Below are 13,800 nucleotides of genomic sequence, written 5' to 3'. Positions count from 1 at the left end.
AATTGACAACTGTCAAGACAATCCTCCCGCTTCCCCTCGGTAAAGCTCACTGTTGACAGAGGATTGGGACAGTGGCAGTAGGCATGAAATTAATTTCAGCTTGTCTGTTACCATCCATTCAGACAGATGGAGAGTTGACGCTGAGAGCATTGCCACATCACAGTACAGTACAGTAGAAGTACAGTAAATAGCAGGATCCGGAAAGTGTGATGGCGGTATTACTCTCCTCTTCTTTAACCTCATCAAAACCTACTGCACTTTCCTACCTTCGTGGTCTGTGTCTACGTACGTAAGATGCCCAGCAGTGACGACAAAAAAACCCTACAAAAAACAACAGGAAGACTTCAAAGGATGCTGTTTACAATAATAGCGCCGCGTGCATAATGGCCTGCGAATCTCACTCCAAGTTTGGAGTGCTTCCACCACAGTATCTCATTAGGTGACTTCATTTGCATGGCAATCGAGATCTCTTCATCAGTGGCACTACACTACGTACGTAGATAAAAATAAATACAAATAATGTGATTACAATTGAACGACCCATCAACTCTGTATGGGCTACACTACAGACACACTACAGACACACACACACACACACACACACACACACACACACACACACACACACACACACACACACACACACACACACACACACACACACACACACACACACACACGTGCTGCGGCATGACACTGAAGTGGCATTGTTTAGGTTAATAAACACACACTCTTGAGAATCCCTCCTCAGTCATTCCCGATCCCATTTCGTCATTTTGGAGAATTAATTTAACGTGGCAGCTGGATTACATTCAAATTAATGGACGACTCTTTTTAGCTCATCTATAAGGCAATGATGAATTTGAAGGACCAATGCAATAATTTGTCCAATCATTTGTTTACTGATGGCCCTACTGTGGCGCCAATGGTAGGGCACTTGTATGCTATGCGGCTGACCGGGGTTCGATTCCTGGCCGGTGCCGTTTGCTGACCCTTCCCCATCTCTCCCTCCCACTCACTTCCTGTCGCATCTCATACTGTCCTGTCGAAATAAAGGCAAAAAATGTCCCCCCCAAAAAATGTTTACTGTATTCTATTCTGCTCTGCTCTATTTCATCCATATTCTGAATAGATATAGAGCTGTTCTAGAATCGTGTGTTCTATTGTACAAAATAATGCAACACCCTATACATAGCTCAACGTAGGGAATGGGATAATATAACACATCTAATATAAAAACCACATTCATTTTGAACACAGTGGTAGACACACTATCCTGCAACTCCCATCCAGAACTCCCGCCACAGTCGGAGAAGGTCTGCTATAGTGTTGTGACATTCGTGATCGAATTGATTCTTTTGAACGGCTCTTACAAGTGAACGATGGGAACCGAATCACAGCTGGGGGAGCCACTCTACTGTGTTTTCGTTCATTTTCATTCGCTTTAAGCATGTGACCTTCACGTGAGGACTTCAAATTGGGGGAAAAAACACAAGAGTCTTCCTTGGAGACTGACAGAAACAGTCTTTAGAAACAGGAGGGCAATCAGTTGTTGTTTGGACAAAATGACCTACAGGTGGAGTGAAAACTGCTATGTTGTTAGGCCCTATCGTGGCACAAATGGTAGGGCACTCATTTGCTAAGCAGCCGACCTGGGTTCGATTCCTGGCCCTGGGGCTTTGCCGACCCTTCCCCATCACTCATTTACTAAGCAGCCGACCTGGGTTTGATTCCCAGCCCGGGTCCTTTGCCGACACTTCCCCATCTCTCTCTACCCATTCACTTCCTGCCATAACGACAAAAAGACCTATATATATAGGTATATATAAAGAAAACTGCTATGTTCTCAACAGTTTTTTTAACAGCTCTTTGAAAGTAACGATCCGCTATGATCCGGATCCTGTAAAAGAGCCAGAAGTCCCATCTCTAGTCTTGGTGGCGCACGGCACGCACTGCCATTTCCCGCTCCACTGCCACATCTGTCATGCACAGTAGCTCATCGCAGGTGCTCGCCGCGCGTCACAGCGCGCCGGCCGCCGGCCTCCTAATGTGGCTCTCTGATTGCTACGGCACTCATCCATGATGCTTTTTTAATTACTCCTGCCGAGTGATGGTCTCTGAGACGGTGTGTGTTGTGTGTGTGCCACTGCTGCTGCTGCTGCGCTGCACAACAACGATCACCCGCTAACCGCTAACGTTGTTGTTTCTCCTAACTGGGGAAAGAGAGAACTATCACGAACAACGCAATCCGTTTCCTGCTCTGAGGCTACCGAGGCAACAGGGACAGTGGGAGAGATGAGATGTCGGGAAAACGGTTAACAACGCAACGAGGCGCAGATGCCACTTCCTGACCAGAAGGCCGTTTGTTCCAAGGCACTGGCGTAACTAAGCAAAGCCACACTTTAGCTGTCATAACGGTCGACTTGTGAATTGTTTTTAACAAGTGCAAAGCAACAAAAAAACAGCAACAAAAACATTTTTTTCCCAAACAACTGATGGAGTGCAACCAATTAGTGTCTCAAAAAACTTTTTTTTTCAGAATTCATTACCAAAGAGTGCAAATGTTTTTTAGTGCGGATGTCAAATGGCTCGTCTCCATTAAAGCGTAATGACTAAATGTCTACATTTAAATATGCAAGAGAATGGAGACGTTCACTGCAGGGGCTAAATTGGGCTTTACAGCACATCTAACTGACTGGAGAGAGTCTCTACAGAACCTAATCTGATTTAATTTTAAACAGAGATGGAGGGAGATGCATTAGTGTGGTACAGCAGCGCTTCAAAATCCTGAAGGTGTGCCCCACATGGGTTGTCTTGCCCTGAATACCAGATGTTTTGAGTGTTTGAGCTCTATAAACGTGCTCACAGACAGTGTTGCCAGATTGGGCGGTTACCCACCCAATGGAGCTACTTGGGATGGCCATCTGTGGGTAAAAACGGGAAAAATTGGCCATTTGGCGTTTTTTTCTGCAGTTTTGTGCCCATAGAAATTAATGCAATTTGTTGAAATTGGGCGGAATTTAGCGATTTAGCGCATTTGGCAGTTTTTGAGAACCTTTTTGGAGGGATTTAATCAGACACATCTGGCAACACTGCTCACAGACTGGAGGTGTGTCAGGACTGAGGCACACACATCTCAAATGAAGAGACCGTGATGGCAGCTTTCCTCTCCTACCTGTTTTCTGTGTCTGCACTGCACTTGGGTGACAGGAGCTCAAACGACTTAGTGAATTTCACCACCTGGAGAGAGAGAGAGAGAGAGAGAGAGAGAGAGAGAGAGAGAGAGAGAGAGCAAGCAACACAGAGAGTATGTATAATAAATATAAGTGAAACAAATTACACACATAATGCATTTATTTTTTATTTATTTCTAAATAAAACTTTTTGGGTGGCTTGGACTTACTGTTTAACAGCGTGTTAGGGCACAAGTGGCGATAAAAATATTCCTCTAGACTTAGAAGCTCTTTGGAATATTATGTTCCATGGTAAGTCCACACATGAACTGACTTGAATTGCATGATAGGGCAGAGCAGAAGGAGGAATGAGAGTCAAGTAACACACCGGAGACTCAATGTCCTCCAGGAGCTGCATGGAGCAGTGTTCACTGCACACTTACGCACTCAAACATCTCCTTTGTTGTAAGTCGCTATGTTTAAAGAAGTCTGCTAAAAGTAGAGAAAAGTAATGTAATGTGATGACGAGTGGCAGTCCAACAATAAGTTGCACCCCGGGCAATGTCCCCTCCGACACCCCACCCCTTCTGCTGTGCCCCCGCGCCCCACAAAAAAGGGGCAAAAAATGCTTATATCCTTACGAAAATCGACCATGGTTTTATTAAGTAGCCGTGGTTCTACCATGGTATGCCATGGTTACTCTAAGTACTCTGAACCAGCCCTAGTATTATAATGGCTTATTCATGTTTTTTTGGGTAACCATGAAAACCTTGGTTCTCGATTAAGGTTTAACCATTGTTTTACTATGAAAAATAACCATGGATCATGGTTATTCATGGTTTGCATGTTTATTTTATCATGATTTGTGACTATGGTTTAACGCACAGGGGAGGCAATTGCCCGGTTGGCCCGCTCCTATAGGACCACACTAGTAATGCACAGGAAAATCAATGTCCTCCAGGATCCCATGGAGCAGTCGCTTTGTATACTGCTAAAAGTAATGTAATGTACTGTAATTTAAATGTGATTTACTGCAATGTAGTGAAATAAGAAACGAGAGTGACGTACAGGAGATTCAATGTCCTCCAAGAGCTGCACGGAGCAGCGTTCGCACTTGAGCAGCGTCTGGGCGCGATGCATGATCTTCCTCACGATCTTCTCCAGGTCCGTCTGCTCCTCAAACAGATCGTTCACCACCTCCAACAGAGCCTGCAGCGTGGCACAGCACACAAGGACACAAGCAAGCAATTCATTAATCGCATGCATAGAAATGTAACCTGCAGTGAAATTAGTGTGTGTGTGTGTGTGTGTGTGTGTGTGTGTGTGTGTGTGTGTGTGTGTGTGTGTGTGTGTGTGTGTGTGTGTGTGTGTGTGTGCGTGTGCGTGTATGTGTGAGTGTGAGTGTGCTGTGGACAGTAGGCCCCTGCCTTTTTCCAAACACACTATTTAAAGGAAATTAAAAAGAGGAAGGAAACGGCCATAAGAGTTTACGACGTGATACGAAGGCGGCCTATTATTGGATGGAGTTTGTGATTTTTAGTGCGACGACAAGCATGATATAACCCTTCTCTGGCCCTGTGCTTTTGGTGTTAAAAAAGGGACTCCATTTACATTAACATCAATCTAATAATGGTACTGCAGAGCCCATAAAACCTGAATAATGTCCCCTGCTTTTTTTTCCTCCACACACTAATTCCCTTCTTCGCCACGTCCTGTCCTCCTTCTGGGATCAATGTGTGACATGCAGTGGACAGTCTTTTTTAACGCTTCAGACATGATTTACTTCTGACACATCCACACGACACTATCACTATCACACTATCAAAAATTTTCACAAAGCTTCACACTTATACCATACACTCCCCAAAACACGCACGCACGCACACACACACACACGTGCACGCACGCACACACGCACGCAGACACACACATACACACACACATACACACACACACACACACACACACACACACACACACACACACACACACACACACACACACACAGTGTCCATCCATCGCATAAGACCTAATAATCCCCACTGAGCGTTTTCCCTACTGGACTGTGTCTGCTTGTGTGTGAATGGCTCCCTTGCCTCTCTCCAAGGCAGCATGTGTGGGCAGTGTTGGGGGTGGAAGGGCTTAGAGTCAGTGATGCTGGTCTGGACACAAGGATGGGGTGGGGGTGGGTGTTAGGGGTGGGTATTGGCAAAGGGTTCACGTCACGACTCAATGCGTATCACAATACACATACCACAATGCAATTCTATCATATCCAGGTACTATTGCGATGCATTGGGATGTTTACTTCAGTAAATGTGTAAACTGAAACAGCTTATTTGTCAGTTGCTGTGTAGCATTCATAAGTCAGTTACAGTACGTAGGTTTTCATAGGCTAAGGGAATATTTTCCCAGAGAGGGCTTAGGCATTTCAACAGGCGTTTTTTGCTGATCTCACATGATCTCTCAGAATTCCATGGAATGGACACAGATCTTGGAGACACAAAATATGTGTCAGTTTCACAGATTTTGCCAATAGAGAAAGCATTTCCATTTGTCCATCACGGAAAACAATTCCGTGTCCAGGGGCACAGAATTTTGGCAAAATCCGTGAAACTGACACAGATTTCGTGTCCCAAAGATCAGTGTCCATTCGACGAAATTCTGAGAGATCATGAGAGATCAGGCTGGAAAAATAGTGTGCATGTCTATTGTCCCCTTACCCTGCTGCGGTTATATTCCTGCCTGGACGCTGCAAACAGCTGGGCGTTGGAGATGGCGATGCCACAGAAGGGAAGATACATCTGCAGCACCTGGACAGAGGAAGAAGTCAAGCGTATTTTACTGTCAAAAATCTATGTAGTAGGGTTAAAACAGACATTTTAAATGACATTTGACCAGTCTCCAATGTGCATTTATAGGTGCACTGTGCAAGATGGTGGCCAAGGTAGGTATTGCAACTATGCTGCTCATTGAATTGTGCTGTCTACTGCCAAATTTGATCTTTTTATGAATATTTACAAAATACTTAACTAATATCTACAAGTATGGCCAAAGTACAGTAAGTTTTGAGGCTAAAAATGTCTATTTCAGGAAATTCAAAATGGCAGACAATTGAGAAGTTCCCCATTTTCATGAATGAATACTTAGAATTTAAAGGTGGTGGCAAGTATTCATGAAAAAGTTAACATTTGTTGAGCAGGACATGGAGTAACACGCGTTTTGGGAAGCTCTGCCAAAATTAAGTTTAAAATTGTATTTGAAGCGCTTATTACTGCCTAGTAACGGTTACATCGGTCTATTATGTTATGTGTATGTGGCCAGTAAACTAATTTCTTCTTTATTGTTTTGCTAATGGCGAAGAACTTGCGACAATTTTCTTACACCCCTGGACGGAAAACAGCTAATAGCAACAAGCAAGCTAACATGGCGGATCTTAAAACCGAACTTCTTGCGTCCCTTAAAGATGATCTATCGACACTTATCAGGTCAGAACTGAAAGATGTTCTTGCTGGAGAATTTCAGGCGGTCAAAAGTGAAATCCAGGCAGTAAAGACTGAGATTGTGAACAGTGTTTCTCGACTTCGCACTGAACTGGAAACAGTAACAACTAAAGTGTCTGATATGGAACACAGCCTGACGACATGCTCGGATGATGTGACAACTCTACAAGCTACGGTCGAACAACTCCAAGCGAATGTGTTGGACTTGCAGCAAAAATGTATGGACATGGAGGGGAGAATGAGGAAATCAAACATCCGAATACTGAACGTCCCAGAAGAGGCTGGACCGGGCGCCCCATCCTTTGTTACGAAATTGCTTACAGAGGTATTTGGTCTGGATAAAGAAGTGTTGGTTGATAGATCGCATCGAGTCTCGAGGGCACAGCTGCCAACGAACGCCAAGGGCAAGCGGAAGGCGGACAAGAGGGAGGCCGACGAGCAGAAGCCCCGACCCATAATCGCGAAGCTGCACTACTTCCAGGATTGTGTGGAGATACTTCGCCTGGCGAAGGAAGCGGGTGACAGTTTGAGATACGAAGAAGTGGCAATTTCCATTTTCCCGGACTATCCTCCTTCTGTTGCACGAGCAAGGGCTGCGTTTAACGATGTTAAGCATCTGCTGAGGGGCCGCGAGGATGTGCGCTACGGAGTATTGTACCCTGCCAAGCTACGCATTACCTTCAAGGGCACCAGGAAAGACTTTCTGGACCCGCGCCAAGCTATGTCTTACGTGAAATCGAACATAGTTGTGGAAGAGACGCCCTCGTCATCTGATTGAAAGTATGCTGTGATTTAATGAAACGTCCAAAAGGTAATGAATGCTACAGATGTTTAGGAATTGAAACGAGTTGCTAAGCTGTTAAGCTATATGAAGACGCACTGGTATTTGGACTGCAGTTTTGCCACGGACTGTGAGTTAACGTTACGCATTGAAAGCGCGTTTTGTGCGCAACTGCTTTATTATTTAATAATTACTTATTTGGCAGAGCCCCCTGTTCGAGTCTGAGTTCTCCCACCACAAGCACGTATGTGTGGATACCATTGTAAAGGGTTTAGCGTTCACCTCGTTCTAGGTGACATGGGGAGGGATTTAATCGCACCAGATGTTTTTCTTTTTTGCCGTTTTTTTTCTTTCTTGACCTTTTCTGGAGGACACATTTTTGTTTCATGCACCAAAATGCTACATAGATATATGCTTGCAGATCATGTTACATGGTTAACACATTGATAAGAGGTAACACAGGATGCCCAGTGAACTTTATTACCTGGAATGTGAAATCTTTAAACCATCCTGTTAAACGCAAGAAAGTTTTGTCACATCTTAGCCAGCTTAATGTTGGAATAGCTTTTCTTCAAGAAACACATCTACGGTTATGTGATCAAAGCAGATTAAGAGGAACCTGGATAGGTCAATTATATCACTCAAATTTTAATAGCAAGTCAAGGGGCACGGCTATTCTGATAAATAAAAATGTCCCATTTGTAATGTCAAAAGTGGAGGCAGATAGCCATGGCAGATTTGTTATAGTTACAGGCAGATTATATGAAACCCCAATTATCCTAGCCAACATATACGCTCCCAATTGGGACGACGAGGCCTTTTTTTCATCATTTTTCTCCCGCTTGCCAGATATAAACTCTCATTACCTTTTATTGGCGGGTGATTTGAACTGTGCCCTTTCCCATTTAGACCGCAGCTCAACTAGAGTGATTCCTCAGACCAAGGTTTGCCAAACCATTCAGTTATTTCTCCAGACTTATGGTGTTACAGATGTGTGGCGCTTTGAGAATCCCACTTCTAGATGTTATTCTTTTTTTTCCCATGTGCACAAAACCTTTTCACGCATAGATTACTTCCTAATGGATAACCGCCTTCTCCCCATAGTTAAAAAGTGTGAGTATGAAGCAATTATTATATCTGATCATGCCCCATTATTGATGACTTTGGATATGCCAACTTCACAGGATAGTTATCGCCCATGGCGCTTAAATAATTTATGGCTCAGCGATGAATGCTTTGTGCAATTTATTTCCTCTGAAATATCAACATTTATGGAACATAATGAAACACCAGGTATGTCATCATCAACAATATGGGAATCTATGAAGGCATATTTAAGGGGACAGATCATCTCTTATTGTGCCCAAAAGAAAAAGGGAGAAGTAGCACATCTAAAGAAATTAACAGAAGATATCCTGCATGTGGATATGTCACTTGCTCAGACCCCATCCCCAGATCTATATAAACAAAGGCTTATGTTACAAACAGAATTTAACCTTTTATCGACAAAACATATTACAAACCTTCTCAATAAAACTTATCATAAGATCTATGAGCATGGAGAAAAAATAGGGACAACTCTTGCGCATCAGCTGCGCCAAAGGTCTGCGGCCCAAAATATAACTGAAATAAATGATGAATCGGGCACTAAACATATTAACCACTTTCAAATTAACCAGACTTTCTTTAAGTTTTACTCAAAGTTATACACTTCTGAATCACGTCAAGATAACAATTTGTTTAAATCTTTTTTTGACAAATTAGACATACCGTCAGTACAGAAGCAAGTTGCATCTGATCTTGATGAGCCATTTACTGAAGAGGAATTTTATTGTGCAGTGAAAAGTATGCAAAATGGCAAATGCCCGGGGCCAGATGGGTTCCCCAGCGAGTTTTTTAAAAAAACTTTTTTTTTTTTAAAAGAGCTAGCCCCTCTTCTACTTTCTGTGTTTCAAGAGTCATTCGAGACTGGAGCATTGCCCCCAACCATGCGTCAAGCTGTTATATCCCTTATTCCTAAAAAAGACAAAGACCCTTTAGAATGTGGCTCATACCGCCCAATCTCTCTTCTAAATGTTGACAATAAAATACTTGCCAAAATGTTAGCCTTGCGTTTGGAAAGAATACTCCCAGCTTTGATATCAGAGGATCAGACAGGATTCATTAAAAATAGGCAATTGTCCTCTAATATACGTAGGTTGCTCAATATCCTTTACGACCCCACACCACCAAAAGGCAAAGAAGTTTTGATAGCATTGGATGCTGAAAAGGCTTTCGACCGCGTGGAAATGGACTATCTCTTCTACATTTTGAAATGTTTTGGCTTTGGACCACGTTTTATACAGTGGATTAAAGTCTTATACTTCCTACCCATGGCAGCTGTTCGAACTAACAACAATCTCTCACCTTTCTTTAATTTACAACGTGGTACCAGGCAAGGCTGCCCCCTGTCGCCTCTTCTATTTGCCCTAACCATTGAGCCACTGGCAATTGCGCTACGTAGCAATACTGACATTAAAGGCATATTGAGAGGGGGTGCAGAGCACAAGGTCTCATTATATGCCGATGATATGCTCATATACATGTCTGACCCTGCAGAAAGTCTGCCTAAGATGCTGGAGTTGCTAAATTCATTTGGTAGGATTTCAGGATATAAGGTTAACATGCAGAAAAGTGAACTTATGCCCATTGACCCTTCTTGCCAACTTAGTACAAACCAGTCATTTTCCATTAAAATATGTACACATAAATTTAAGTACCTAGGTATTTGGATAACACGTAGGTTTAAAGATTTATATGAGGCTAATTTCCCCCCACTGTTAAAACAACTGAAGACTGATTTAAATCGCTGGAATCTCCTTTCTTTATCCCTGGGGGGAAGAATCAATGTCGTCAAAATGAATGTAATGCCCCGCTTTCTTTTTATTTTTCAATGCCTCCCTATTTTCTTGACTAAATCTTTCTTCATAAACTTAAATAAACTTCTGTCTGGTTTCATTTGGAATGGGAAAACCCCACGTATACGAAAAGAAATGTTGCAACGACACAAAGTACATGGTGGATTTTCCTTGCCCAATTTTCAGTACTACTATTGGTCAGCTAACATTAAAAATATACTATTCTGGACTCACTCAACTACTCATGAAAGCGCCCCCAGATGGTTACAGCTTGAAAATGCATCCTGCAAACAAGCCTCTCTACATGCAATAGCCTGCTCTAAGATACCCCTTACAGAGCCTATATCAAAATTCTGCAGCAATCCCATAGTTAAACACTCCTTTAAAATATGGGCGCAATTCAGACGAGCCTTCTCTTTATTTGAGATGTCTAAGAATGCACCTTTAGTCGGGAATAATATGTTTGCTCCCTCTATAAATGATGATGCTTTCAAAGTTTGGTCTGAGAGGGGATTGAGGACAATCCAAGATCTTTATGTTGGAGGGACATTTGGTTCCTTTGAACATTTTAAAACACACTTTGACATCCCTAATTCACACTTTTTCAGGTATCTGCAGCTCCGCAGCTTTGTCTCTACGCATACCCCGTCTTTCCCATCATTGCAGACAGACTCTCTCCTAGATAAATTAATCAAAATCCCTCCTCACTTCAAGGAAACAATAGGATCAGTGTACTCCATCCTTAAGACAAGCAACTTGGAACCATTAACATCATTAAAAAACAAATGGGAGGAGGAACTGGGTACCAATATATCTGATTTAGAATGGCAGTCTACTTTGAAAAACATACATTCATCATCTATTTGTCTCAGACACTCTGTTATTCAATTCAAAATCATCCACCGTTTACATTGGTCCAAGACAAGGCTAGCGAAGATAATGCCTGATATTGACCCAACATGTGACAGATGCGAAGTTGAACCAGCTACACTAGAACACATGTTTTGGAGTTGTCCTAAACTATCTGACTTCTGGAATTCTGTCTTTGTCTTCTTGTCTAAAGCTTTGAATGTGGATATTGAACCATCTCCATTTGTTGGTATTTTTGGGGTAGTACCCGAAGAACTTGGCATTGGCAGCTATGGTAAAACAGTTATAGCATTTACAACACTAATTGCCAGACGTATCATACTAATGAAGTGGAAAGACAAATCCCCTCCTGCTTTTAAACACTGGATTAATGATGTCATGCATTACTTGATACTTGAACAAATAAGGTACCATATCCAAGGTAACAGTCTTAAATTCTGCTATATTTGGCAACCTGTCCTCACATTAGTGGAAAAAATGGACTCTAATGATGTAGCAACAATGTAAATTCTACTATATCCTCCTTCCTCTTTTCTTTTTTTCTTTTTCTTTTTCTTTCTCATCGTGTTTTTTCTTTTGTTTTCCCTTTAATGTATTATTATTGTTTTGGCTAATATATCTGAATGTACATGTTGCAACTCTTAGATTCATTTTATACAAAGCCATTTGTACTATTGTATTTTCACATTTTGTATTTCAGTTGTCTTTATTATTGCTGTTTATTTTTGGATTGGGGTGCGATGGGGGTGGGTGGGTTGAATTTTGTTGTATGTTTGTTATGTACCTAATATTGAAAAATAAAAAAAGACTTGAGATCAAAAAAAGTTAACATTTGTGAATGGGCAGTATGAGTTCTGAAACAACTAAACATATAAATAAGACATTGACAATCATCACACACACACACACATACACACACACGAATAAGAAGCAGGGAGAGGGAGAGAGGGTCAGGGGTCAGCACAGCACAGCAACACACAACACAACAACTTCTCACAACACACTGGAATCCAATACAGGACAAAGGGTTCCATGCTTCAAAGAAAACACAAAGCTTGATATGGCAATTAGCATATGGATTAGCGGCCACAGCCTGAGTTCGATAGCACCACAGCAAAGGGCCACACACACACACACACACACACACACACACACACACACACACACACACACACACACACACACACACACACACACACACACACACACACACACACACACACACACACACAGGTCTCAAGAGTAGAGTAGGCAACGGCCAACAGGACTGCCTTATTCCAACTTCATTAGCGGATGAAAATCAATACCTCATAAAAGTAAGCATTCAATTTTTCATGTAATGATTCATTGTGGTTTCAAAATGGCATGGGTTGTTGTTGGGCTCCGGTTTAATGTTTAGCTCCAGGGATAAGCCTACACCACCACGCCATCCAGAGAGAGGGTATGGTTGACTCATAAACTGCTGTATTACAAATTCAGAACCTAAACATGGTCAGGGCCTGATTATCCATAAGGGCCGGTGGCATAGGGCCCAGGGGCACCAACCATTTTTGACCAGTGAGAGGGCACCACAAAATACAAGCTTAAAGGGAAATGCCACTATTTTGGGGCTTGATACAGTTAAAATCGTTGGCTGGGGTTTATAAAGGTGGTAAAGTGTCTTATTTTTCATGTTAAGTTATTTTCCATTGAAAGTCAATGGATCCGTGTAGCATTGTAGCATGATACACGGATCCATTGACTTTCACTAGCTTAGCGACATATTCCCTCTTTTAACTTGTCTCAAAGCAAGACAACGCTTGAATGAACATGAAAAATAAGACACTTTACCACCTTTATAAACCCCAGCCAACGATTTTAACTGTATTAAGCCCCAAAATAGTGGCATCCCCCTTTAACAAATATTGGTTATAAAGGGGGCCCCGGGTGAGGTATAGTGGCCAGGGGCCACCACATTTGGCTTAATATGGTCCTCCTGATGTGGTGTGTGGTAATTGCAAGGCTGCCATTGGTCAAAACTAATAAGCACATTCATTCCACACCACTTCATTTGATTATTTCTGTCAGCACCTGTAACCTAACCACCGAGTGCATTTCTTTCAAATTACATTACTGCACACACATCTCCTCAGACAAGAAAACTGTCTTCAGATTATGCGTGTGGTGTTTTCGTAATGAGCAAATAGCACATTAAGAATTTCCCATTTCAAGACCCAGACCACAATTTGGGACGATTTTTTTCCCCTTCATGTAGTCAATTAAGTTGAAGCAGTGTGATGTTAAGTGGTACCCAGAAATGCTGCTAGAGAAAGTAAAGCATGGAGAGAGAGCGAGAGAGAGAGAGAGAGAGAGAGAGAGAGAGAGAGAGAGAGAGAGAGAGAGAGAGAGAGAGAGAGAGAGAGAGAGAGAGGTGGTTGTGAGAGGTGAGTCCACTGGGAGAGCACTAGCCTGTGTGTGTGTGTGTGTGTGTGTGTGTGTGTGTGTGTGTGTGTGTGTGTGTGTGTGTGTGTGTGTGTGTGTGTGTGTGTGTGTGTGTGTGTGTGTGTGTGTGTGTGTGTTCCTGGTGTGAGTTGAGT

General features: G+C 42.5%; 1 protein-coding gene across 1 annotated transcript in view; it reads right to left on the bottom strand.

Annotated features, from left to right (window-relative positions):
* pde11a (phosphodiesterase 11a) overlaps positions 1–13,800 on the bottom strand; it is a 71,507-nt gene that overhangs the window by 42,414 nt on the left and 15,293 nt on the right. The window contains exons 3-5 of the mRNA XM_063214489.1: positions 5,897–5,986; positions 4,242–4,382; positions 3,176–3,240 (exon numbers count right to left, since the gene is read on the bottom strand). Coding sequence (XP_063070559.1) covers positions 3,176–3,240; positions 4,242–4,382; positions 5,897–5,986 — 296 coding nt within the window. The remainder of the gene's footprint in view (positions 1–3,175; positions 3,241–4,241; positions 4,383–5,896; positions 5,987–13,800) is intronic.

The sequence above is a fragment of the Engraulis encrasicolus genome, chromosome 13 (genome assembly GCF_034702125.1).
Source record: "Engraulis encrasicolus isolate BLACKSEA-1 chromosome 13, IST_EnEncr_1.0, whole genome shotgun sequence".
In the NCBI taxonomy this organism is placed as follows: Eukaryota; Metazoa; Chordata; class Actinopteri; order Clupeiformes; family Engraulidae; genus Engraulis; species Engraulis encrasicolus.
This window is presented reverse-complemented; position numbering and strand designations above follow the sequence as displayed.